At 60.8% G+C, this 24,574-nt stretch overlaps 2 protein-coding genes across 3 annotated transcripts in view; one reads left to right on the forward strand and one right to left on the reverse strand.

The window, feature by feature from the left end:
- The window catches only part of CORO7 (coronin 7), a 61,236-nt gene that overhangs the window by 22,968 nt on the left and 13,694 nt on the right, over positions 1 to 24,574 (forward strand). For both annotated transcript variants that reach the window (XM_017886327.1, XM_017886328.1), the window contains exons 7-9: positions 758 to 808; positions 7,739 to 7,825; positions 8,300 to 8,382. In XM_017886327.1, the coding sequence (XP_017741816.1) occupies positions 758 to 808; positions 7,739 to 7,825; positions 8,300 to 8,382 (221 nt within the window). The remainder of the gene's footprint in view (positions 1 to 757; positions 809 to 7,738; positions 7,826 to 8,299; positions 8,383 to 24,574) is intronic.
- Positions 13,044 to 24,568, reverse strand: VASN (vasorin). The gene is given in 3 exon segments (XM_017886329.1): positions 13,044 to 14,442; positions 14,445 to 15,699; positions 24,479 to 24,568. Coding segments are annotated over 2 exon segments (2,019 nt in total). The 5' UTR covers positions 15,691 to 15,699; positions 24,479 to 24,568; the 3' UTR covers positions 13,044 to 13,669.

Consider the following 24,574-nt stretch of genomic DNA (forward strand, 5'->3'; position numbering starts at 1 on the left):
TCATGGTCACACAAATGGAGATTTTGTTGATTTTACCACAGTAGAATCACACTATGCCATGTTATTCTACAGCTTCCTTTTGCACTTAATTTATTATAGCCAAACATGGTGCATGTTTGTGTACACACACGTGTGCATGCACACACACACAGATTGTTCCACAGAAAGAAGGTCCTATGCAAAGTATGGGTGTTTTATTTCAGTACATTTTTTTCTGCTTTTTGTCTGTTTCCATCCTCCCTTTGGATAATCTGAATCAGTTACTGCCAAATGGATGGTTCGGAGGTGTAAGCTCATTTTCCTGGTTAAATGCTAAATTCTGTAAGTGCAGAAATGAGGTCATCGCGTGAGCCTCTCCAGGCTGGGCCTAGCATAGGGCTGAGCATGTGTGGGGCACTGACAGCCTAGAGTTTAGTTCTGGACCTCCATTTGTCTGACTGTCAGGGGTCATGGTGATAGTACCACTTCATAGGGTAGTTGGAAGACTAGGAGGGGTCGAGTGTCTGGTATGCCTGGTGTGGAGTAGGTGTCAGGCAGCTGAACACTCCTTGCTGAGCTTGCTTTTTTGGGGGACTGGGTGGTGCTTACTGCTGTGCTGAGAAGGAGGCACAGGGCTGAGGAGGGATGCCCTGGTGTGTGATGCCAGCCCTGTGTGCTGGGGATGGGCTGCTCAGAGCTGGGGGGTGGGGGAACAGGCTGGCTTCCAGGGACCCTCTAGCCCTAGTTGCAAGTTGTTTCCTCCTCTCTGCTTTTCCAGGACAAGCAGCTGCGGATCTTTGACCCCAGAACAAAGCCTCAGGCCTCTCAGGTGAGTTGTGTGGGCAAGCCGGGGTGGATTGAAGCCTCCACTGAGGCTGAGGACCCAGTGGTTCTAGCAGGTGGAGGTAAGGGCAGGCCTGGGGTCCTGGCGGACATGTTCCGCAGCACCAGGGGTCCCCAGGAGGTGGGCCATCACTGCTGGGAGCTCTTCCTGTGAAGTGTGTTCTGGGTCCTGGGAGGGCCTGGCTTTGATCACAGGCTGGGCAGAGGTAAGCTTCTCCCAGGCTCTCCACAGAGGCCATCCTGTGGCTTCAGTCAGTGACCTGAGATCCCCACTTCCTTCCTTTGAGACCTTCACCCTGGCACGGTCAGCAGAGACCAGCTGCAGAGGAGCCAAAAAGAAACAGCTCCTGTCCTCTGCAGGAAGACCCTGGGTGGGACCTATCAAAACGTACAGGCTCCAGGAACTGAGCGTGTTTTGGCTTGTGTCTGTGCATGGAGTGTGCGTGGCCATTTCAGTTCCGAGCGGGGAAGCTGGGACCTGGCTCATGCTGCAGCATCCAGCCACTGGGGCACCATTCATTCGCCCTACAGAGACCTTGTAGGCAGGAGCAACAATCCTGGGACAGGGCCCTGTCCCAGGGTAGTTGCTGGGGGCTTCTCTTGCTGGGCTGGTTTAGTGCTTCCCTGAGTAACTGGCTGGGGAGCGAAGGCCTGAGTAATGCCAAGGGGCCAGGCACAGATGGCCTGGAGGAGGACGAGCTCGTCTGAGGAGTCTGTGTGAGTGGTGCTGGGGGAAACAGGCCCGTGGTCACCTGGGCTGTGGGAAGCCATTAGATAATTTTTTTTTAATTCATTTTTTGAGATAGAGTCTCGCTCTGTCGCCCAGGCTAGAGTGCAGTGGCTCAGTCTCGGCTCACTGCAAGCTCCGCCTCCCGGGTTCACACCATTCTCCTGCCTTAGCCTCCCAAGTAGCTGGGACTCCAGGCGCTTGCCGCCACACCTGGCTAATTTTGTTTTTGTATTTTTAATAGAGACGGGGTTTCACCATGTTAGCCAGGATGGTCTCAATCTCCTGACCTCGTGATCCTCCCGCCTCAGCCTCCCAGAGTGCTGGGATTATAGGTATGAGCCACCATGCCCAGCCGCCATTAGAGAGTTTTAAGCAGGAAGTACGATGAGTAGATTTATATTTCTTTTTTGGGGGGGAGATGGAGTCTCGCTCTGTCGCCCAGGCTGGAGTCCAGTGGCGCGATCTCGGCTCACTGCAAGCTCCGCCTCCTGGGTTCACACCATTCCCCTGCCTCAGCCTCCCAAGTAGCTGGGACTACAGGCCCCCACCACCACACCCGGCTAATTTTTTTGTATTTTTAGTAGAGACAGAGTTTCACCATGTTGGTCAGGCTGGTCTGGAACTCCTGACCTTGTGATCCGCCCGCCTTGGCCTGCCAAAGTGCTGGGATTATAGACGTGAGCTACTGCACCTGGCCGTGGATTTACTTTTTTTTTTTTTTTTTTTTTTTTTTTGAGACGGAGTCTCGCTCTGTCGCCCGAGCTGGAGTGTAGTGGCCGGATCTCAGCTCACTGCAAGCTCCGCCTCCTGGGTTTACGCCATTCTCCTGCCTCAGCCTCCCAAGTAGCTGGGACTACAGGCGCCCGCCATCTCGCCCGGCTAGTTTTTTGTATTTTAGTAGAGACAGGGTTTCACCGTGTTAGCCAGGATGGTCTGGATCTCCTGACCTCGTGATCCGCCCGTCTCGGCCTCCCAAAGTGCTGGGATTACAGGCTTGAGCCACCGCGCCCGGCGGATTTAAATTTCTAAAAAGAACTTTTTAGAAGGTGAGGAGGCTTCTTTCCTGAGGAAGGTGAAGTTTAGGGTCCTGCTGTTAGCTCAGGAGAGGAGCTCCCTAGCAAAGACCTAGGCCCATCACAGATACCTCCTCCCCATTTCTAGGACTTTTTCCTCACCCGGGGTCAAGGGCAAACCACCAGCCCAAACCAAACTAGCGTTAGACTGGAGCCCCAGAGCCCCCTACACACATAAGACTGAGGAGAGAAACCCAGTCATATGGAAGATTGCAATTTTTTAATCCAAACGGTACAGTCAGTTCCACTTTTGTCCAGCTGAAGATTGAGAGGACTCCCGTTTAACCAGTGAAACTAGCCAGGCAGAGTGGTTTTGGCCACACCCTGGTCATACTTGCTGGTGAGGCTGGCTGACCTCTTCGTCATGTGGGACCTGGGCTTGGTAGATGGTGGCTGTCTGCATCTCAAGGCAGTGTGCATGTGCGCGGTATCCTCACTAGGTAGCTTTCTTTGACCTCCAAGCCTTTGCCCAGAAAGCGGGGCCCAGGCTCAGCTTGAAGGCGCCACGGAGGCTTCCTCCGGTCTCCTTCACTTTCTCAGGTTGCACTCTCCTCTCCAGAGTCCAGGGCACTGCTGGGGCACCTATGCTTCTGCTCCTGACCTACCAGGCGTGGCTCTGAGCCAGCTTGCTGGGCCCACGTGATTCTTCCTCTTCTCCCCTCCTCCACCCCCTCTTTCCAGCCTTCCTCCTCTCTCTCCTCCTCTTCCAGCAGGGCTGGGGGCGGTGACTGATGCCGAGGTGGGGATAGAGTGGCTGCTGTCCAAGGGGCTCCCAGCTCCTGGAAGAGAGAGAGAGAGAGAGAGAGGATCTGGTTCTGGAGGGAGCCCCCCTGCGGGACTTTGGGGCGAGGAGACCTGGGAAGAGCGTGGGTGGCTCCCACCCCTTCCAGCTGCTGGCTGGGGCCTGTGTTCGGGCCCTGGTGCGGGGGCAGCAGGCCTGGAATGCCGCTCTCCGTGTGGCCCTGCCCCCCACTTCCGCCCAGGGCATCTGGCCCACACCTGGCTTCTATTAGGAAAACCGCTGCTGGCAGCCAGGGCCGGTGTGAGCCGAGGAGCCGACTTGAGGGAGAGGCCTTCTGGGAGCGCTTTCTCTGGCAACCCTCCTTCCTGCCTAGTGGGGTGTGGCTGGGGGTCAGGGAGCGGAGCCGCCTGCCCTCCATCCAACCTCTGTCCTCTGTGGGTCCACCCCACCTGAGCCCTGGTGCTGTCCCAGAGCCCGGAGTGGGCCAGGGAGTCCGTCCGCCACTGTCTTATTGGAGCCCTGCCTCAGGCATGAGCTTGGAGCAGGGGACCCTAGGGCGACTCCTCCTGCTCACACCCCTGCTTGGTTCTTAGACTGCATGTATGAGCCTTTGTTATGCACCAGGCACTTGGCATATTCCATTTCCTTGGAGGTATAGACCCCAAGGGTCAGATGGTTCTGTGGCTTCTCCAGGGTCCCACCTCAGGGTGACAGAGGCAGGCTCACCCATCTGATTGCACAACCCCCCGGACCCCCACTGCCGCCCCTTCCCTGTACAACTGGCCTAGCTGAGGCTGGGTGAGGCTCTGGAGCCCAGGCTGTTCTGGGGAAGTGGCAGCCCCAAATGAGTGTGGAGGACTCAGAACCCTTGTCTAGGTGGGAGGGGGCCCCAGACTGAGCCCTCTAGGAACCCCAGTGCATCAGACAGGCCAGTTGGGGGTGGTGAGCCTCAGAGGAGAGAAGGGAGTGACTGGGGGAGTCTTACTATTAAAGTAGGTCCCCTTACCCAAGCAGGGAGCCAGGGCTGCTCCTGAAATCATCCTGCCCTGCACAGGAAGTGTTGCCATGGTGATGAAGGGGTGGGCATACGCCTCCCCTCCTCACCCCCTGCGGGGCTGGCACTGCTCCTGCCCTGCCACAGCCCCTCCTGTTCTCAGAACCAGGTTGGGGGGGGGCCCTTGGGGATGCAGGGTAACAGGATGCCTGGGTCTCAGCTGCAGCCCCTGTTCTTGCCCGCTACCCAGGAGAATGAGGAGCTGGAGAGAGGGCTCTTCTCTGAGGCTTGCTGAGGCTGGCAAACGGGTCTCGCTCTGTCACCCAGGCGGGAGTGCAGTGGCGCCATCACGGCTTTCTGCAGCGTTGACCTCCTGGGCTCGAGCGATCCTCCTGCCTCATCCTCCCTAGTAGCTGGGACTACAGGCACGCACCACCACGTCAAGCTAGTTGGGTTTTTTTTTTTTTTCGAGATAGAGTCTTGCTCTGTCACCCAGGCTGGAGTGCAAGGGCTTAATCTCGGCTCACTGCAACCTCCGCCTCCCAGGTTCAAGTGATTCTCCTGCCTCAGCCTCCTGAGTAGCTGGGATTACAGGCGCCTGCCACCATTCCCAGCTAATTTTTGTATTTTTGGTAGAGATGGGGATTCACCATGTTGGCCAGGCTGGTCTTGAACTCCTGACCTCAGGTATCCCGCCGCCTCAGCCTCCCAAAGTGCTAGGATTACATGCGTGGGCCATTGTGCCCGGCCTAATGTTTGTTTTTCTAAGAAGTTTTTCAGTTTGTGGCCCAGGCTGCTCTGGAACTCCTGGGCTCAAGCAGTCCTCCCGCCTCAGCCTCCCAATGTGTTGGGATTACAGCAGGGACTATTGCACCCAGCCCACCTCTCATTTTTGATACTGGTGATCACTCCATTGATAAGGAGTTACAGAGTAAGGGGTGGGCCACTGACCCCCTACCTCACTTGGGGGCTTCCTGTGGTCTCTGGGCAAACTGAGCTAGGTGTCCCCACAGTGGGGAGTGGCTGGGCACAGCCAAAGCTCTTACCTGGAGCTCTGAAGGCTGGGCTGAACACTCCAGGGAGCGAGAGCTGGCCCAGGATGTTTGCTGGAAACCAGAGTGTTTCTGGGGCAGCTGTGGTCTTGGGCGGCTCCTCCTCCCTTCCCTGCTGCCTCCTAGCCGCAACTTTGTGCAAGTCTCATCACCACTCTGAGCCTCACGGCCCTCTTGTGCAGGTGGAGGAGACAGCTGGGGCCGGGCCACTTTGCACCATGGCTTCCTCTTTCTGCGCCTCTGGCTTCCCACATGTGAATTAGGAAGGTGGGAGATACAGGCCAAGGGATGTCCCACCCCTAGCCTTAGCCTGTGCCCCCTAGGTGAAAGGTGCTCAGTGGTAGCCCCGGGGGGATCCTGCAGGCTTGGCCCGGCCTCCACCTCCTGCATCCCCAGCTGCTGGCTGAGGGGGTCTCTCTGCGTCCAGTTTTCAACTCTTTGCGGATGCTAGTTCCCATAGCTGGCTCACGCCTGTCAACCCTCACAGCCTAGTGGGAATGACGCTAGGTCTTCCCTCATTTACACTCTGACGGTACCCTGCTATCACTTGTGAGACATGCACACGTGACACCTGTCAGACACAATCCTGAGCCTTCTACAAGTGTTCCCTCTTACTCCTTATGGCCGTCTTCAAAAGTAGGTCCTTCAGCACCACAGGAAAGATTAAAAAAAAAAAGTAAATTCTGTTACAGTGCTTTTTACAGACATGGAAACTGAGGCACAGAGCCGGTGACTGACCCACCATGGAAGGTGGCCGTGGTGGCTGGGCTGGGGCTCTCCTGGGTCCACCTCCAGAGCTTCCTCCCCTAACACCGTGCGGTTCCCCCATGGCAGGCACAGTCAGATGGAATGACACACTGATTTCTGTTTGGCGTACATCTGCCCCCCTGACGTGTTTATTCTACGGGCACGGGGACTTTTCCCATTTTGTTCACCGTGTCATCTCGAATAGTGTGTCGCTCAAATATCCATATGAGGAGAAAATAGATGAGCGAGGGGCACTGCTTCCCCCCAGCACCTGCCCTCTAGCTGAGAACCATCCGGCCCCACCGCCAGCTCCTAGCACAGTTCTGGTCTCTGGGAGGCCTTGTGTGTTTCTTGAATGAATGAATGGCTTTTGGACAAACTAGGAGCCCCCTGGTGGGCTGCGCACACACAGATATTTGCACACTAAACACCGAGCAGGCAGGATCCTGAATGACACTGTGACCCTCTCCGGGTGTCGAGGGCAGGGCTGGCCAATGGCTCGACCCTTGTCCTGACCCGATATCCCCTCTTACGTGGAGAGAGGGCAGTGGGGCCTTGGTTCTCAGGCTCCAGCCCCAACTTCCTGTGCCGGCCGCAGCCTGGTGGGAAGGGAACAGTGAGAAAAGCCCCTCGAAGGACGGGACCTGGAGCCGTTTCCGATGGTCTCCCACGCTGGAGTCAGCCTCCACGGGCTGGGGAGGGGGCCCCAGGCCAGCTCCTCGCAGGCTGCTTCCCTCCCTCATTCATTCCCAAGGAGATCGTGGGAAGCTCAGAGGAAGCTGGCCATGGTTTGGGGTGAGCTATTTTTGGTAACAGGGTCCTTTGTCTCAGGCTCCAGGGGCCAGGGTGACTGGGAGGAGCTGTTTGCATTTCCTCTGGCCCCCTCAGCTCCCTACTGCCAGGGCCCAGGAGGACAGGGCCCCACCCACCATGTGAGCTTCCCTCTCCTCCCGGGGGCCGGGAGCTTTCCTGCTGGCAACTCCAGCACCTTGGGAGGGCCAGGAGAGGCACTGCTTGGCGCTCTCTGGACGTTGCCCAGAGGTGGGTCCCAGGCCCTGCCTCCTGCCTGGGGCGGCGGCAGTGATCCTCAAAATCCCCCGATTTACACGGCACTTTGCCACAAGCCCTGCCTTTCCACATGGCAACAGCCCTGGGAAGTGGGTGGCACCGCACCGGGTGCCCCTTACACAAGCGAGAGAAATGACACTTTGAGAGAGTGTGGTGTCCCCTGGATCACACAGCTCGTGGGGGCAAGAAAGTGCCAGTGCCTTTAGCCCCTGGTGTGCAGTAGGGAAGGGGCCTGGAGCTGGGGAGCGAGGCACTCGGGAGGAGCAGTCAGGTTGGCCTCTGGGCGCAGAGCTGCCCTCAGCTGGGGCGGAGGTGGGACTGATCCCTGGGGTGCTTTGGAGACCACCTTTGGTCCCAGTGGGGATGTGGAGAAGGACCCAGCCCTTCCCACCCTCTATAAGGCTTTCAGGCAGGTGGGCAGCAGAAGTTCCCCAGCTCAGGCCCAGTCCAGGGGGCCCCGCCCGACAGCAGGGGGCCTGGGGGCTCAGGTCCACCTCTTGCCTCCTGCAGAGCACACAGGCCCATGAGAACAGCAGGGATAGCCGGCTGGCATGGACGGGCTCCCGGGAGCACCTTGTGTCTACTGGATTCAACCAGGTAGGGGGTTCCTCCTGGAGGAGCAGGGCATGGCCAGGTGGGGATGTGTCCAGCCCTTCGGGCAGGGACGAAGCCAATGGGAGGCGGGGGACTGAGGGCCAGTTCCAGGCCTGTCCATATACGGCCTGACTGCAGCTGGGTCTCAGAGCCTCAGGGGACTGACGGCTGCTGAAAACTGGCAGATTCCATTTGTAATAGCTCAGCCTGACCCCAGGAGCTATAGTGGCCCCACAGGGACTGAGTCCATGGAGGGAACCGCCCCTCATCCCTTGTCACCTAAGGGTTCTTAAAGGGGCAGAACATGAAAACCCAAACTCTCTTTCCTTGGGGTTACTCCCATCCCTACTCCAAGCCCTGCTCTGAGGCAGGTGCCCTGTGTCAGGCGGTACCCTCAGGCACTGGGTTTCCTGGGAGCCCCTGGGTGGGGCTCTGAGTGACAGGCCCCTCTGAGCCCCTCTCTCGCCCTCCCTGCAGATGCGTGAGCATGAAGTGAAACTGTGGGACACGCGGGTCTTCTCCAACGCCCTGGCCTCCCTCACCTTGGACACCTCACCGGGGTAGGAGCTGCGACACGCGGGTGGGCTGGGGGGCTAATGACCCAGGGCGCCGCTGGCAAGGGCACCTGATCTGGCCTGTCAGTGAGGCGGGCTGATCTCCGGGCTGTTCTGGGTACCTGATCTGGGCTGCAAGGCCTTGCGACAGACACCTGGCCCTGTACCCCTGAAGCTTCCAGGTGTCACCTACAGCAGGTGCTCTGGTACCCCTCTGGCCCCTGGTAGTAGAGTGGGCCCTTGGTCACCAGAGGTTTCATGGCGGGGGGTTGACACAGTCATGCTTGGCATTCAGGGAGAGGGTGTGGTCCGGAAATGCAAGAATGCACTTCATTTTTCTGTGGATGTTCTGGTAGGGCTGAGGCCCAGGGAGGCTCCAGGCTATGATAGGAGGGTGGGCGTGCGCATTGTTGGACAGCCTGGCAGGTTGGAGGTGGAGGTAGAGGTGGAGGTGGAGGTGGGCCTTGGCTTATGCGGCCCACTGAGGTTTATGCTGCCTACTCCGCACCAGCCATATGGCTGTCCTGTTCTATGCTGAGGTGTGTCCCCAGGTGAGGCTGGTGTCCAGGCAGCCTGGGGGGCTCCAAGCGCACCTCATCCTTCCATCTGCCCCCAGAAGTGTGTGGAGAGGGCTTTTGGCAGTGCATGGCAGTCCTGGCCAGGTGGCAAGTCTTGGCCTTGGCCCACTGCGGCTCCGGAGCCAGACACCAGGAGGCCCAGGGCAAGCATTTATGAGTGACCCATCCGTTCAGACCACCCACAACACAGCTGGGGAAACTGAGGCTGGGGGTGTTCAGAGACGTAGCCAGGCAGGGCCAGGGTGGAGCGACAGGGACTCCATCCGCCTTCTGAAGCTTCAGCCGTGACTCATGAGGGCCTTGCTGGAATCTTCGCAGGCAGGGGGATCTGAGAACGTCAGAGCCGGGAAAGGGGTGGTCCTTGGCAAGCTTATTCCTTCTTCCATTGCATAACTGAGGAAACTGAGTCACAGGCAACAATGACCTGTCCAGGCTCTGGGAGCAGCAAGGGTATGTGTCTGGGAGTAAGGAAGGCTGTGGGATCTTCCGGGGAGTCCCCAAAAGAGGTCCCACATGAATACCAGTGAAAGCTCCTGCCAAGGGCTTCCCCCGGCTGAGAGCTGCCCAGAGGAGGGGTAGGGGTCAGGGTGACAGTGACGCCCTCTTCCATCCTCTCACACCCATGGACATCCTCTCACACCCATGGAGGGGCTGAGAAGCTGGCAAGGCCCATTTTACAGATGAGGGAGGCAAAGGTGAGCAAGATTCAGCACCTTCCCTGAAGTCACATGGAGGGCGAGAGGCAGAGTCAGGGCTGCCCTCAGCCTCCTGCCTGCTCTGGGCATTGGGGATTCAGGGAGGAGTCAGTGGGACCCGCCCTGCCTTGAGGAGTCAGAGCTCCCGGGCCTTCAGACTCCACGTCTAGGATCTGTCCCCATGTACCCCATCCTGGGCCTGGAGCTGCCTGGCATCTTGTCTTCTAGACCTTTCTAGTTCAGACAGCTCCTTCCCTGCAGGGCCCCCAGCAGAGGCATTGGTGTGAAGGGACCCAGCACCGGTCACTTCCACCCACCACTTCCTGCCTTCCAGGCTCCGCCCCCAGTGACAGGGTCCCCATCCCCTGCAAGCATCTCCTGTCCCGCCCCAGTGTGGCCTCTGGAGGAGTTAATGATGCCCAGACCTCACGGTGCCACTGGCCAAGGCTGACCCTGTAATTACCACAGTTAAGAATAGCCTCGAAGGACCATTGAGGACTGGAATTTCTCAAATCACTCCCAGATGGGTGGCCAGGCCAGGGTCCTCTGCCCCCGAGCCCTGGCCCCTGCTCTGCCTTCCTGGCACCCTTGGCAAGGGAGCCGGGACTCTCCAGCCCCCATGAAGCTGGTGGATGCCAAGGATGTGTGCCAGCCCCCCAGCTGTTCTGAGAGGTGGTGGGTCCCCTGCACCCCCAGGCATCCTGGAAGCTGGAGCCCCCTACTGACTCCCTGGGGTGCCGGGACCTCTGAGCGAATCTGGGCTGAGCATGGAAAGTCTGGAGTGTCATCTATGGGCACGGGAAGTTGGCAACTGCATCCACTCCACCACCCTCGAGTTCTTCTGTTTTACAGATTTTCCATCTTTTCTTGGGCAGAACAGTGTGTGCCCTTAGGAGAGCTAGAGGCGGCCAGGGTTCGTGCCCACACCCCGTCTCCGCCTTATCCTCACCCAGGGGCCTCACTGTGCTCCCACCTATGCCCTCCCCGTGACATTCGTGGAGTATCTGAGGGGAAGCCGGCCACAGTAGGAGGAGCGGGGGCTGGGAGCCAGGCCAGCCTCAAACACCAAGGTCCTGTCTGTGCTCAGGAAGCATCCATGGAGGGCTGCCCAGCACTTTGTGTGCCTGGCACCATGCTTGGTGCCAGGTGGAGGTGGGAGGATAATGAGAGGGACTGGCAGCCTGCACTGAAGGAACATCTCATGCTTTGGTCTGGGAGGCGCAAAGATACACCTGTCTTGGGTGCCATGCTTCTGGGTGTGAACTGAGTGGGGATGAGTGTATGAACACCTTTGAGGGGGCTGGGCGAACTGTTATCACCCCCTACCCCCATAGAAGTAGGGTCTGTTGCTTCTGTAGCTCACAGTGGCCCTAAGCCCTCCCGCGTGGCTGGCAGTCCCATCCGTGGCTGGGGAGCAGGTGCTGGGGTCCTGTCTCCACTTACTGTGAGCACACTGACTTCCCTCCCTGAAGCCGCTCCTTTTCAATATATGAGGTCGCCGGGCATAAAACAAGAGCATATGTCACCCACATGGCCCAGAGCCTGCTGTGGTCAGCACCTGGTGATGGGGGCTCGCACACCCCCACATCTGCCCCTGGTCCCTGGCCTTGAGTCGGGGGACTTGTCCCGGGTCGAGGCTGCATCTCAGCTTGGCCACCCCCTGGCTGGGTTCTCCCCTTCCCCGAAGCCCTGATCTGAGGGCACATTCCAGACACTGTTCCTGGAAAGGCTTCCTTTCTTTGGGCCCTGTCATCCCCCGACTACACCCCACCACTGTCCCACTCGGCCAGGTTTGCTTTGCAGTGAAAACATTTTTTCAGCAGCCACTGTGTTCAGCGGCAGCCTCAGGCCCACAAAGGCCCCTTTGACAAGGCAGCCACGGGAAGGGGGAGGCAGGCCTGGCTGCAGCCACTCCCCTAATGGGACCCAGGCCTACAGGAAACCCACCTGGGCTGCCACTGCTGCCTTAGGAAGAAGGGGCCCCACCCAGGCCCACTGCCACCACCCACTGCCCGCCATGACCCACGGCCCGCCTCTTCCCTCCCTGTGCCAGAGACCTCAGCAGCCGCTAATTGAATCCAGAGCCTCGCGTGGCTGGGCCTGACTCGGCACTGACATCAACACCCGCGCCGCGGGGCCTACTCCCTGGGTCTGGCTTGGCTGACTCTGTCCCACCAGGGGTGAGCCTGAGTGCTGGGGGCTGGGGCCATGACCTGTGGGACAGTGGCATGGGGTCTGCAGGAGGCTCACTCCAGCATGTTCTGGGTGCCCCTGCAGCAGCAGCCCAGTGGGCCCCCTTCCCACTGAGGGTAACAGGAAAAGGTGCTCTGTGTCTATCACTGTCCCCAAGCTCCCTGCACCCAGTCCAGGCCACAGCTGCACTCAGCATCCCTGCCCCCACCTCAGCATGCAGCCTTCCTGGAAAATGCTTCCACTTCTAGGGTTTCCGGAAAGCCTGGGCACATCCCTAATGCAGGGGCTGAGGGGGCATCCCAAGGCCACCAATCCTGGCACCATCTGCAAGCCAGCCTGGGCCCTTTGTTCCTGTCCCCCAGCTTGTCCTGCCAGCTGGGGCTCAGCTCCTTTCTCCCCACCCATGGGGTCCCTGCCTTTGATGATTCACACTTCTCTCCCAACAAAGCCCTCACTGCAGCCGGGAGCAGGAGGCAGGGAGCAGGATTTCCCTGCTGCACCCGTGCTGGGCAGTGGGGTGGCATGGGGCTTGGGCCATGCAAACCTGGCTCTCCCGAGACACTGTAGGGAAGGTCCTGGAGGCCATCTGGTCCCGGGACCATCCATGAGGCCTGGAATGAGATAGCCCAGGGCCCTATCCCTAGAGGAAGGCAGGCAGTGAACTGCCCATCAGACCAACCCAGGAGGGCCTCACATGGCCCCACATCTGCCACAAGCCTCTCCCAGCCGCACATGGGCCAGAGCTCCTGCTGCCAGAAGACAGGGCCTGGGGAAGGTAAGGCTTCTTTTTTTTTTTTTTTTTTTTTTTTTTTTTTTTTTTTTTTTTTTTGTATTTTTTTTCTTTTAGTAGAGACGGGGTTTCACCGTGTTAGCCAGGATGGTCTCGATCTCCTGACCTCGTGATCCGCCCGCCTCGGCCTCCCAAAGTGCTGGGATTACAGGCCTGAGCCACTGCGCCCGGCCCCAGGTGAGGCTTCTTGACCCGTCCTTGTCCCAGGCCAGAGGCAGCCCTGCCCCACCTGGGCCCAGCCTCACCTCATTCAAGCCTAGGGTGGATGGCACCCAGGTCAGGACACCTGGGAGGGCTGCCCAAGCCCAGGGGATGCTGACTGAGGGCCCTGGCTCCCCATAGCAAGGGCTGCTCCTCGATCTCCCTCCACCCAGCCCTTCTACCCTGGGGCTGAGCCCAAGAAACACATTTCATTTCATCTTTTATTTTCTTACAAAAGGCCTTCATATCATCGTTTGTCTTACAAAAACCAAAGTCCTTGTCTCTGAGTTTGAAAAAATCTTCCCAGAATAAATGGGAAAGGATCTCTTATAAATATATGTATTTTTTTAAAAAAAGCAAAACATGTTCCTAAAGCATCTTCCTTTCCAGTTTCTTTTGTTCCTTCGCTTCCTGGGGCCAAAGCTAGAGTCACACAGCCCCGTCGCCCACCTGCTCTCCCTCTGCTCTTTCTGGGAGCTTCCTTCACTGACCCCCAGGGTCTGCTTGGAGTGGGAGAGCCCAGCAGGGCCCAGGCATGCGTTACCAGCACATGGCAGGGCCGGCGTGCCGAGGGACTGCACGTTGCGGAGGGCAGGGCGGACGCCGTCCTCATAGGCACTCGGTTCTGGGGACATTTGGGCTTATCAGCTGGGCCACGGCATCTCACAGACGAGGAGACGAGGTCCAGAGGGGACAGGACCCAGCTGTGGTCACACAGCCCTGTCTGCACACGTCCCCGAGGTTGGGACTGAGAACTTACGTGGTGTGGCAGCAGGAGGGGGCTGGCCGTCTCACTGGCTGAGAGCCTGGCCCCGGCTGCCCTGTCTCTCCCTGGCCTAGATGTAGGGCTTTGCGTGGAGGGGTGACTGGAGGCCAGGCCCTGGGAAGCCCATGAGTGGCACCTCACACTCAGACCCGCTGGGCAGGGCCTCTCCACCGCCCTCTGTTGCCTTTGGGCCTGGCTCCAAGGGGGCCTTCACCCCCTCCAGTTCCAGGGGCCCAGCCCCTGGCCCCACCTGCCCTTTGTCCTGAGCCGCTGCTGCCACAGCCCGTCCCCGCCGCACACAGTAGGCTGCCCCCACTGCAGCCAGCGCAGCCAGGAACACCGCAGCCAGGGCGGGCGCAATGAGGAGCGGCAGGTTGCCCTCGCGGGCCTGGGTGACTGGGGCGTGGTTGGAGTGGACAGCTGGGGGTGTGCGGGCCTCCCCGCAGGCCTCCTCGCCCTCCGGCACCCGCCCGGGCCCCAAAGGCATGACACAGATGGAGTAGGTGGCGTTGGGCCGCAGCTGGGTGACCGTGTACTCAGTGAGCGAGGCGGGCAGCCGCAGCGTCACCAGCCGCTTATCAGGGCCCGATAGGTTGCGGTAGGTGAGGCGGAGGCTCCTGAGCTGCACGGAGCTCCCCTGGAGGTAGCGCTGCAGCCCCACACGCAGGGAGGTGGGGCTCACCGGCTCGATGCCCAGCATCAGGGGCCGTGGTGGCCTCGGCATGGCCGGTGTAGGGCTGGGCCGTGTCCCCTGTCCCATCTGGGTCTCACAGTACAGGCCTGTGAAGCCCTCAGGGCACAGGCACGCCAGGTGGTGCCGTGCCCCCAGGTGGCATGTGCCCCATTGAGGCAGGTGGACGGTGGGCAGTCCTGGGGCTGGGGGACAGGCCCTACAGTAGGTGGGGCAGTGGAGGGCGGGCTGGGGGCCTCAGTAGCCGGCTCTGTGGGGCTAAGCCAGGTAGGAGCCAAGCTAGAAGACAAGGGTGTAGGCTCCTGCACCATGGGCCTCGTGGTGGGCACTGCGGCTGTGGTAGTGGTGGCTGGGCAGCCAAAGTCGGCGTAGTCAAGCTCCAGGAGCAGTCGGCCAGCATTCTTGGGCGGGAAGTGGCAGCGCGTCTCCTCAGGGCTGGCCAGTGTGACGTGGCTCTCGCGCACCCAGGGGCCAAACCAGCTCAGGGGGCACACGCAGTTGAAGGGGTTGCGGGCAGCTGCCAGCAGCCGCAGGCGGGGGAAGAGGCCCGAGAGGTCGCTAGGCAGGGCCTGCAGGCTTAGGTTGCTCAGGTCCAGCTCCTGCAGGGCAGCCAGGCCGGCCAGGTCATCGGGCCGCAGCTGGGCGATGCGGGTGTTGCCGGCTACCCGCAGGCGCGTCAGGCCCCGGAGGCCTCGGATCACAGGTGGCACTCGCTCCAGCTGGTTGTCGGACACATCCAGGTCGTGGAGGTTGCGCAAGCGGCTGAAGAGCCCCTCGTCCAGCTGCTGCAGCCCCAGACCGGCCAGCCGCAGCGCCTCCACGTTGGCAGTGTCCAGGATGCCGGGCTCCAGGGCCAGGAGGCTGTTGTGGCTGAGGTCCAGCAGTAGCAGGCGGGGCAGGTGCAGCGGGGGCAGTGCCCTCAGCTCATTGTCCTGCAGCTTGAGCTCCAGGAGGCGGTCGAGCGTGTCGAAGGCACCAGGTTGGATGTGGCGGATGCGGTTCTTGCCCAGGTAGAGGCGCTCGAGGCGCCGCAGGCCATGGAAAGTCTCATTGGTGATTTCATGCAGCCTGTTGGCTGTCAGGTCCAGGTTGCTGAGGTTGGTGAGTGGCTGGAAGACCCCGCTGGGCAGGCTGGCAATCTGGTTCTGTGACAGGTCCAGGAGCTGCAGGCTCGGCAGGCCAGCAAAGCTGCCTGTGTCGAGCGTGGTGATGCCATTCTCAAAGACGTACAGCCCCACCGTGTTGGGTGGCACATCTCGGGGCACCGTGGTCCCCTGGCGGGCAGTGCAGAAGACTGTCTGTGGCTGGCTGCACTGGCAGCCGGATGGGCAGCCCTGCACCCTGGGCCTCAGGGCCAGGAGCAGGAGCAGCGGCAACAGCAGAGGGACCCTGGAGCACATCTTCTGTCCCTGGGAGCAGAGAGGAGGCAGAGACAGAAGACTGTGAGTCAGGGGCCTAGAGGGCAGCCACACCAGGAAGAGCCAGAGGGAATTCACTGCTCCTGCCCCGAAATGTGAGAGAACCCAATGGTTATGAGTCAGGTCGCCCGTGCCCCTGAACCAGGTTCTGTCCCAGCCCCGTCACTCCCTCACTGTGTGACCTTGTCGTTACATCCAGTGCACATAGAGGTCATGATGGGGCCTGACATCCACTGAACGTGCAGTGACCATGCACCGCTTCCTCCTGAACCCCAACCCTCCTGCCTCTGCCTAGGTAGGTTCCCCCATCCCCTGCCTCAGAGGTGGACAGGGAAAGAGAGAATCGAGAATCGTGGGACTTGGAGCGGCAGCTCCTCCCTACAGGGTCTGGAAGAGGGGGCAGGCAGGCAGCTGGGTGGGTGTGTAAGCAGAGAAGCTGGCTGCCCTGGTCCCCGGCTCCTGCTGCCACGCTCCGTGTCCCGCCCTCCTTGGAGGAGGGACTGTAGTGGGAAGACTTCACATGGAAACTATGGGATCCATGTTTTTCAACTTGGGCAGTCAGACCTGCTTAGGCTGGGGGCTGCGGGCCGCCAGGAAGTGGCCGGCGGGAAGGTTCCTGGAGGAGGGGCAGAGGTCACAGGCATTGGTAGGTGTCTCCTGTGAGGGAGGGAGGCGGGGAGCTGAGGCTGGTGACACAGCTGGAGCTGGGGGGCCACAGGGTTCAGGTGGGGACACTGGCTACATAGCAGCCCCAGGGGCAGTGCCAGGCCTGGGAAAACTCTGCAGAGTCATTCATCTACTGTTTCTTTTTTTTTTGAGATGGAGTTTCGCTCTGTCGCCCAGGCTGGAGTGCAGTGGCGTCATCTCAGCTCACTGCAACCTCCGCCTCCCAGGTTCAAGTAATTCTCCTGCCTCAGCCTCCCATGTAGCTGGGACTACAGGTGCCAGCCACCAAGCTCAGCTAATTTTTGTATTTTTTTTTAGTAGTGATGGGGTTTCGCCATGTTGGTCAGGCTGGTCTCAAACTCCCGACCTCAGGTATCTGCCCACTTCAGCCTCCAAAAGTGCTGAGATTACAAGCGTGAGCCACCCACCCCCAGCTTCATCTACTGTTTCTTGGGGACTGCCCTGAGCTGGGCACCAAGAAAGATGAGCAGCAGCCATCCCCTCGGCAGTGGTGGTGCAAATCCTTCCCACGTGCCAGCTAAGTGGGAAGGACTAAGGAACACTAAGTGTTTACCATCACCTCAGGTAGCCCCCCAGCAGCCACATCAGGGCAGACAGAAGAAAGCGGGGCTCATGGAGGTGCAGGGACTTGCTGCCATTGCAGTGCCAGCAAGTCCAAGCCAGAGTCCAGGTGTACAACAGCCGCCTGTGACGGGTGCATGCCCTCTAGATGTCCTGGGGGCGGGGGCTCCCACCAGCCACTCCAGGCTCCAGATCTTAGCTGCACTGCCCAAGTCAGGCAGGTCTGTGGCTGGCCCCCATCACCTAGACTCCTAGGGAGACCACTGGGGCGGTCCCCAGGAGCAGCCCTCCCCACCTTGGCACCCCTAGAGTCCATGAGCCTCATACGGGGTGCCAGCCCATCCCCAGGAAGCACCCTGCTGAGTGGCACCTACAGCTCATACAAGAGCCCTTTGTGCTGGAGCCTGGGCTTCCCCTTCCCCCACACAGGCCGTGCAGGTAGTCCAGGGAACATGACCCTCACCCAGCCTGCACTCCACCCCACTGCCCCAGGCTAGGGGGACCCATCCATGGGGCTCCCTCTCCCCGAGGTACGTGGGTTTCTGGAATGTAAGGAGGAGGAGCAGGTGGTCCCAGGACAGATGAGACAAATCACTGGTGAGGTGGCCACTGGGGTCTGCGGGTAGCTCAAGGTGAAGGAAGGAGCCCTTGTCTCCAGGGTTTGGCCCACGCAGGCCCTGCCCACCTGTAGTATCGCACTGTCAGAGTCGTCTCCCCTAGAAGCCACCGACCCTTGTTAGCGACAACAAGCGCCCTTCAGAGGCCAGCAGGCTAAGCCTCCCCGACCTAGCGGTGGGCCCCTTGCTGTCGTGTGCCTAAGGTGAGACCTGGCCTGCTTTTGCCATAGGTGTCTCCAGGCCCGCTTAGCTCACCTCTGCCGAGTGAACAGCCCAGGAGGGCCTGGCACTGAGCACTGGAAGAAGTTAGCACCCCGAACCCCAGGCACATGTCCCTGGCCCGGCCAGCACCACCCCAGGGGGGCTCGTGTCTGATGACCTAAGGCCCTGGGGCCACACCCCCAGCCTTCTCCTCCCCTATGGGACCCGCTCCACCCTCACTGACTCAGAGGACGGCGGGTGCGGCCTGGCCTCCAGATGTGGGCTGTGAGTGACCCCCACCCCACCCACGTCCATGTGGGGGGTGAGGCCACCTCTGCCTGAATTAGTCCTCCCAGCGGGGCCAGGCCAGGGTCAGGAAGGGTGCAGCCAGGTTCCAGGGTGGGAAGGGACCCGCCACGTGGCCAGCCTGGCCACCACTGTGGCCTCAGCTCCCCTTGGGCCTCATTTAAGGTCACAGTTAAAAGCTCTCACTCCAGACAGGCGGCCCTGGGCTCAGAGGTGTCCAAGCTGCGAGGCCACAGACAGTGACTTTGCTCTCACACCTCGGTTTCTTCATCTGAGTATCTGGGACGCTTCAGGGCTGCAGTGGGGGATGCATGTGGAGTCCTCAGCCCTGCGAGGCCAGGTGTGCAGGCCAGCTCTTAGGGGCACATACTGGGGGGTGCTCTTCTCCCTACACTGTTGGGTCTTTAATCAGCAAGGTCGTGAAGGGGGAGGGGACGCTGTGGGTCCATCTGGCCACAGGGTGGCTTTCTGGCTGACAGGTTGTGAGCTGTGGAATGTGCGTCCCTGTCAGCAGGGCAGGGGTCTGGGTCAGGACTGTGGGCTGGGGTCGTGGGCTGACCACCCAGCAGGTAGCAGCCAGCCTGCTTCCCAGCCCCGTAAAATGTACGGTGAGCTCTTTTGCCTGAGCCCCAATTTTATACCCCACAGCAAAGGGAGGAGGGAGGAGGCAGCGCTGGAGCTTTGGAAAACCCCAGAGTTTGTAAGCTACAGGCTGGCAGCTCTGAGGGCGCCGCCAGGGGCTCCTGGCACTGAGGAACCCATCAGGCAGCCCCAAGAGGAACCCAGTGGGGGAAGGCTGACCGTGGAGGGGACGGTGGCGGGGTGGCAGGGGACAGAGGCCAGAGTCCCTTTCTCAACTGTGGGCCTCAGTTTCTCACCTCTGGAGTTGGTGCAAGCAGCCCTGCCCCCTCACCCTCTGGAGTTGTAGTTTTCTGTTGTTCTGTTTGTTTTCAAATGCGGAAGTTCTTTTAACAAGTTCTGGAAGCTGTCCCGCCCGCCTGGGGTCTGGGCGTGTGCTTGGTGTGGGCTGGGGGCTGTCTACAGGTCACACTGTTTGCCACCGTCAACCCGCCCTCCCACCCGGTGATCCCAGGACCTGAGCTTTGATATTTGATCCACTAGTCAGGCAGGGAGGTGAGACCTTTTCCTCTGCCCAGTGCAGGTGGTGTTCCGGAGGCAGCCCTGGGATTCGGGGATGTTGAGGGGTGGGAAGATGACAGCGAGGGTCTGGGGTCTCCCTCCTCCACCCAAGTTCCTCAGCCTTGCTGAGTGCTGCTGCGGGCCTTGCCCCCTCCTTAGCACGGTAGCTGGCATAGGGCGACAGGGTCCACAGCCCAGCCACGGCCCCTACCTCAGCCCCCATCGTGCAGTGGGGACTGCTCGTGGCCCCTGTGTCTGGGGTGACTTGGTTTGTGCTCGGGGCACGTGCTAAGTGGTCGGTAAGCACGTGTACTTCACTGCAGAGGGTGGTACTCATAAATGCAGAAGCCTGCCTGCCACCCGGGCGCGGATACTACTAAGGGAGAGGGTTTCAGGCCAGCTTTATACAGATCGGACATCCCCACACCAAGGCTGCCCTTCACCCTGGGGCTGGGGCGGGGTGGGGTATCTCCGGTTCTGGAAGGGGGCATGTGGTGGGTGATCTGTCCTTTGGCAGTCCCCTTCAGCACAGGACTTCAGGGAGGGGCCCTATGAGTAAGGAGGACAAGGCACTTGTATCTCATCTCCCAGGGGGACGTCCACCCACCCCCCTGGGGTACACCACACACGCCCAGGGTCAGGCGGGGACGGGCGAGGGGATAGCATGGCTGGGGTGGGACCCAGGCATCTGGCGAGCACATCAGCCCCTGGCGAGCTCATCTCAGTGATGCTGGGGCAGGCGGTGTGCCTGCTGAGTAGGGGACAGGCTTGGACAGACAGACAGACAGTCTGAGTCCAGCACGCCCCTCCTGTGCCGGATGCTTCAGCGTGGGTACAGGACAGGCGCTGCAGGTCTGACCCTGAGACTCCGGGCCCCCGCTCCCCATGCTGGCCCGCCGAGGCTCTGTGTGGCCGGCGAGGCCTGGCAGCAGCCCAGCCCCGGGAGTCTGCCAGCCCCTCCAGGCAGGCGGGACTGTGCCGGCGGCCAGGACGGCTGGCTCCAGTTTCGCTGACGTGTCCGAGGAGGCTCAGGGCCCGGCTGGGTCCGCCCCATCTCCCCTTCCTTGGGACACAGCAGTCCCAAGGGCAGGGCAAAGAGGTCAGGGGTCTTGGGCCCTCACAGAAAGGGCAGAGAGGGCTGGGCCTCGAGTTCCTCAGGGACTGCGGCAGGTAGGCCCTCTGTATAGGCGCGGGGACCCCTGGCTGGTGATTGAGCGGGGGTCCACACCACTGTCAGCCTCTTACTCCATCCACCACCCCAAGCTGGCGCTCTTCATTCCACAGATAATGCCACAGCCAGGAGCTCGGTCAGGCACTCAGCACGCTTTGTGACCTCACCCAAGCACGCTCCCTTCTCTGGGCTAACATCTCCCACCTGTGACGCCAGGGCTTTGCCCCGGGGCTGCACATCAGAATCACCCAGGAAGCAAAAAAACCTCCATGCTGGGGCCCCACCCCCAGGCCAATTAAACAAGAATTTCTGCTGGGCATGGTGGTTCATGCCTGTAATCCCAGCACTTTGGGAGGCCGAGGTGGGAGGATCACGAGGTCAGCAGATTGAGACCATCCTGGCTAACGTGGTGAAACCCCGTCTCTACTAAAAATACAAAAAAATTAGCCGGGCGTGGTGGCAGGCGCCTGTAGTCCCAGCTACTTGGGAGGCGGAGCTTGCAGTGAGCCAAGATTGCGCCACTGCACTCCAGCCTGGGGGACAGAGCTAGACTCCGTCTCAAAAAAAAAAAAAAGACTTTCTAGGGGTGAGACCCAGGCAGAGCTGTATTTTGGAGAAGCTCCTTGAGCGAGTCCTCTGCACAGCCAGGGTTCAGAACACCAGGGCAGAGGATAGCAAAGGGGACTGTCAGGATGTCAGCTCGTCTTCCTGTGCTGGGAGGGGGCTCTGGATCCCGGAGCGGGTGTGGACCAGCTGGCAGGGCTGGGAGAGGAGGAGGCACAGGGCCTTCCCTCCTCCCTCCACCCAGGAGGCTGGCCCAGCCCCAGGTGGGTGCCTTCATTGGCACCGTGGGTAACTTGGCAGCTGCCAGACCTGTTAGCCCAGGGCAGGGAGACCAGTGACTAAGGCCAGGCCCCAGCTCAAGTGAGCCCCTGGGGCAGTGGGATGTGCCATCTCAGTCACAAGAGGTGCAACCTGTCAGGGAGGACACCTGTGGCCCTGGGAGCTGTGTGGTGGCTACAGCCCAACTAGAAATGGGCCAGTCCAGATGCCACTGTCGGCACGCGGCAGGTGTGATGCCACCAGGGCTAGGCCTCACATGGGGCCTCCTCACTGCCCTGTCCCCACCCAGAGGCAAGCACCCATCTAGAAAGGCCCTAACCTGCAATTCACCCTGAACTTGCCAGAAGAACACCTTAGTCACCAGGGAAGGCCGCCAGCTCTAAGCTTCCTGGGCCTGGGGATCTGAGAAGGAAGTGGCCCTGGAGGGGGTCTTGCCTTTCTCAAGTTCCCCATGCTGAACCCCCCACAGTCACCCAGGGTTCTTGGCCAACCCGTGGCAGAAATGGTGCCCCTGGGGTCTGTGAGCAGATCAATCGGCAGGCGGGATGGACTCAGGGAGGCAGAACAGGACCTGGCCACTGAACCACAACCCAGCCCCCGCACTGCTCTCAGTGCCCAGCCGGGCTCGGGGCCCAGGGCCAGCAGGGGCCCCAGCGGTCGCCCCAGCCCCTTCCCAGTGCAGGCTGGCTCCCTCCTCCCTCCTTAATTAAATCTCTCAGGCAGCCCCTGAGGAATGTCGGAGCCTTATTGCATTCCCCACGAGGAGTCTGGTGGGGGCCGTCCCCAACCTTGGAGAATAATTGGCCCCTGGCCCGCCCCCACCTCCCCCCAAAACCGAGGTGGCCCGAGGGAGCCTCCTCCAGCCTCCTCACACCCAGGGAGGCTGGAATGAGGAAAAGCGGGGGAGGCCGGCGGCCCAGCGCGGAGGGAAAGCGATCCGGCTGACTCTGGAATGTGGAAACCGATAAAAGGAAGGAGGCTGAGGCCCTGCCCCTCCTGGTGCAAGCAGGCTCCCCGAAACGCCCCCGCCCACCCCCAAATACACAGCCCTGCTCCAGTCACGCGCATGCAGACACGCCCACACCAGACACACACCCACTGGGCAGTGCTCCTGCAGACACACACACACACACACACACACACACACACACGTGCACCCTCCCCCTTCTCCAAGAACTCACGCAAATTCCACAGCAGTGAGGGGAGCTGGTTTTCTTGGCAGCACAGAGCCTTGGGCTCCCCAGCCCAGGGAGGAGACTCTAAGGGCAGCTGATGGGGGGTCCAGGAGAGGTCACTAACAGAGTTAGGTGGCCTTGCTGCCCTCCCGTGAGCTCAGGGCTGTCCAGTGGTCAGGGATGGCTCTGTGGGCAGCCTCCCCTCTGCACACCTCTGCTCCACTGGCAGGACTGGCTGTCTGGGCTGCTGAGGTGGGAGCTTCCCCCTGGGCTCAGCAGGGCCCTGCTTTCTTGTTCCCAGAGGCTGCCCAGTGTAGTGTTAGGATCCACTTATAAGCCCAGGCAAGGACTTAATTCTCTTTACTTGGGACTTGTCCCAGCTGTCCCGGGGCTGTCGGTGGGGGTGACAGTAATGGGAGCTAGGAGCCTCGGACCCATCTCCTGCCTAGGGCATCTCCCTTGCCATCTCCCTGGCCCCTGGGCTGCCTGCCAGAGGGGCCTTCCTTGGTTAAGCACAGGTCTGGGCAGTGTCTGAGAGGCTCCTTATGCTAAATCCCTTTCTCCCATTCCCAGAATATGGAGAGAGGTGCCATCCAGACAAATGCCCTGGGACCCCAGCCCCCAGCCCCACCTCCATCTGACTCTCCAGACCCACAGGTATCAGGACAGCTGTTCCAATGCGCAGGAGACGGGGGTGGGACAGGCGGTGCCCGGCCCCCAGGCTGGCACGCGTGTGCGCATCCTCCCTCCCCAGGCCCAGGGGAGGCTAGATAATGGTCTGGAGGGGATCCAGCTGGGCTGCTCATCACCAGAGCCTCTTCCTGCCTCTGACACTCTGTTTACAGAAGCTCCAGGCCAACTCCCCTGGGAGAAGAGAGTAAACTCAGGGGACTGCTCCCCATCCCCCACCTGCCTGCCCCAGCTCTGTTGGGTTTTTGTCAATAGCTGGGCCCATCCTGGACTTTGCTGCCCACTGGACTGGCCCTAATGGACACTGCTTGGAGGGTCCCAGCCCGGCCACCCCTCTATGCCCTCAACACCCAAAGTAGTCTAGTGTGAAGGGACCTTGGAGATTTTATCCAGTCCCCAGCCCTGGAGGCTCTCAGCCCGGGGAAGGGGGCTCTAGGTCCCGCTGCCTCTCTTCAGAGCCTCACCTGTCCTTGGTGCAAAAGGCAGGCAGGGGGACACCTAGACCCCCAGGACCTCTTCCTTCCACCCTGCACACTCCACCCCTGGGCCACAGCAGGAGAGGCGGTCAGTGACCCTGGTGTGGCAATCGTTAACGAACAGGGGAGAGGCAGAATGGTTGGCACCAATCGGCTGGCCTGCCAGTGACCACAGGGGACCTCGGCAGTCCTCAGGCCCCAGCACTGCCAGCCCAGGGACACAAAGGACTAGGCTGGCTCCAGGCCACTGGGTTTGCAGCCCATGCAAAGCCCCTTCCCTGGCAGAGGCAGAGACCTGGCACCCTGCTATCCGGAGCACTAAGGGCCCTGGCCAGTACAGGTCCATCCCCCACCTGGAGGGATGGGCATCAGATGCCCACCAGCCACTCCCCGCCCCTCCCTAGGGCTGCATATCTGTACCCCCCAGCTGTGCTTTGAGTGACAAGGGTCCAGAGGACCCCAGGCAGCCCTTCTGCACAGCAGCACCTACTGCCGGACCCCAGGAGGGAAAAGTAACCAAGCCTACGCCTTGGCTATCCCCCTCAAAGGGGTCTGAATCATAAAACGGGTCATGCCGGAGGGCCCAGCCGTGGGAGAAGGAAGCATGGGAGGCGGTGTTTATTTTGTCTGCTTGCAGCCTCGGGCTCACCGCACACTCAGGCGCACACTCAGGCGCGCACCCTGGCCGGCCGCGGGGCTGTCGGTGCCCCAGGACGGCGGGGGAAGGAGCGCACAGGGCCTGCCCGCCAGGCGGCCCGGGTGACCGTGCGGGGCTGGGACCGCGGTCCCGAGAGTGCGTGTGTGCGCGCGGCGGCGGTCCGAGCGCGTGAACCGCGCGTGTGCACAGCCTGGCCCTGGCGCCCCCGTCCCCGCCCGCAGCCCCCCAGCCCAGCAGAAACTCACCGGGAGGCGGCGGCGGCGCAGGGAGCCGGGCGGGGCAGGCCGCGGCCTCAGTCTTTCCCGGTCAGTCGGGCCCGACGGGGGTCTTGGGTCCCGAGG

The sequence above is a fragment of the Rhinopithecus bieti genome, unplaced genomic scaffold (genome assembly GCF_001698545.2).
Source record: "Rhinopithecus bieti isolate Rb0 unplaced genomic scaffold, ASM169854v2 scaffold_13704, whole genome shotgun sequence".
Classification (NCBI taxonomy): Eukaryota; Metazoa; Chordata; class Mammalia; order Primates; family Cercopithecidae; genus Rhinopithecus; species Rhinopithecus bieti.